The following is a 1,602-nucleotide window of genomic DNA, read 5'->3' as shown; positions in this document are numbered from 1 at the left end:
GCCGCCGACAGCATCTCGGGCCAGGGGCAACCCAGCAGCTCGGACACGGAATCGGATTTCTATGAAGAAATCGAGGTGAGCTGCACCCCGGACTGCGCCACGGGCAACGCCGAGTACCAGCACAGCAAAGGTAGCCACCGCCCCCTTTCGGGCCTCCCACCGCGCCCACCTTCCACTTCAGTTCTGGAGGGAAGGGTGACTCCCTTCTCCCGGGCAGGGTGGCTGGGGGCCCACTTGAGCAGTTCGCCCCTGCTGTCTGCGCCCTCGTGGGGTCTCCTTCTGCGCTCTGGCATAGGCGGGACTGAGGGTGACAGCTAGGCTTGGGTGGTGGTGGTGGGGTGAGACGAAAGCCCTGGGCTTGAGGGGGATTTAAAATGCACCCCAACCCCCCAGAGTTTTGTGGTTCTGCTTCAACTGCCTCTGGGAGATACCTTCCCCAGGCGTGAGTGAGATCAAACGCGGGTCCCGGCAGTTTGTGGCTGGCGGGGTGTAAGGCGCATCCAGGCGCGGAAGCGGGGAGTCCATAAAAAACCGTAAAATCGAGGCTGAGCCGGGCCGCCTGGGTGCTGAGGCCCTTCGACCAGTTTGCACGTCGGTCAGAGGTCCAAATTACCTTGTCACTTCCCTGGCTCGGTGGCGCCAGGTCGGAAATGGTCCCAATGATCTAATTGCCTTTGGTCTCCGGTTGCATTTGAAAAGGCAGAGCTCTGGCCCGCCCCCTCCCCCTTTGCTTCCCAGTCCCACTTCTCCACCCAAAGGAAAAGGAGCTGCGGGGGGCAGGAGCCCCACCCTTCGCTGGATTAGGCCCAAAGGAGGGGGCTGTCACTTGAATTGGAGACCCCCTCCCTGACCAGGGGCGAGTGTGTGTGTGTGTGGGGTTTGAACCGCCAGGAGGGGAGTCTCCTGAGAGGGTGGACAGCTAGAGACCCACCAGCAGACTCCCCCACAAAGCTGCTGCGGTGGCGGGAAGAGCCAGCTATGGAGGGAAAACCACCCCGGCCTTGGCAGCCAACTCCTGGTTGAGCACTCACACTCCCCATTCCCACCTCCACCCAGACTCCCTACCGCAGCGCGGCCTTAGAACAGCTCCTCCACTCAGACATTCTAAGGTAACAGGGTACCGAAGCACACTCCATGCCACCTTGCAACACATGCCTCCACACAAAGCAAGAAAACAGTCATGCCAGCATCCCACAATGCACCAAGACCAGAGTTCACAGCGCTCCAGTGGATGATGCATCACAGTCCGTTTGCTCGTCAGATACCACAGCTTGCCCACTCCTGGCAACGGCCAGCTGCGAGCTCAGACGGCTGCATCTCCCCTGTGCCCTGGGGCAGGTGTCTGGGGCAGGGGGGAGGGAAGGGGTCTGGGCTTATACCCGCAGGCCGTCCAGGCCTAGGCCGCTATGTGCTCCTCTGCATGGTGAGCCCTTTCTGGTTCTTGAAGTCCCCAGCACCCCAGCAGAAGCAGTTACTGGAGGGGGGTCCCTATGCACCCTGAATCCACAGCCCCACATCAGCAGCCTTTTTGTCTGTTGTGTTGTGTTGTGCTCTTGGCTCTGGGCTCCCTGCAGGGCCGGGCTCGGAGGCGCTGACCGGCAG

The 1,602-nt window shown here is 61.4% G+C and overlaps 1 protein-coding gene across 1 annotated transcript in view; it reads left to right on the top strand.

Annotated features, from left to right (window-relative positions):
• EVX1 (even-skipped homeobox 1) overlaps positions 1-1,602 on the top strand; it is a 31,167-nt gene that overhangs the window by 567 nt on the left and 28,998 nt on the right. Inside the window, exons 2-3 of the mRNA XM_014537032.1 lie at positions 12-130; positions 1,575-1,598. Of these exons, the coding sequence (XP_014392518.1) occupies positions 12-130; positions 1,575-1,598 (143 nt within the window). The remainder of the gene's footprint in view (positions 1-11; positions 131-1,574; positions 1,599-1,602) is intronic.

This window comes from Myotis brandtii, unplaced genomic scaffold (assembly GCF_000412655.1).
Source record: "Myotis brandtii unplaced genomic scaffold, ASM41265v1 scaffold17, whole genome shotgun sequence".
Classification (NCBI taxonomy): domain Eukaryota; kingdom Metazoa; phylum Chordata; class Mammalia; order Chiroptera; family Vespertilionidae; genus Myotis; species Myotis brandtii.
The sequence above is the reverse complement of the archived record's forward strand: the minus strand, read 5'-3'. Positions and strand labels throughout refer to the sequence as shown.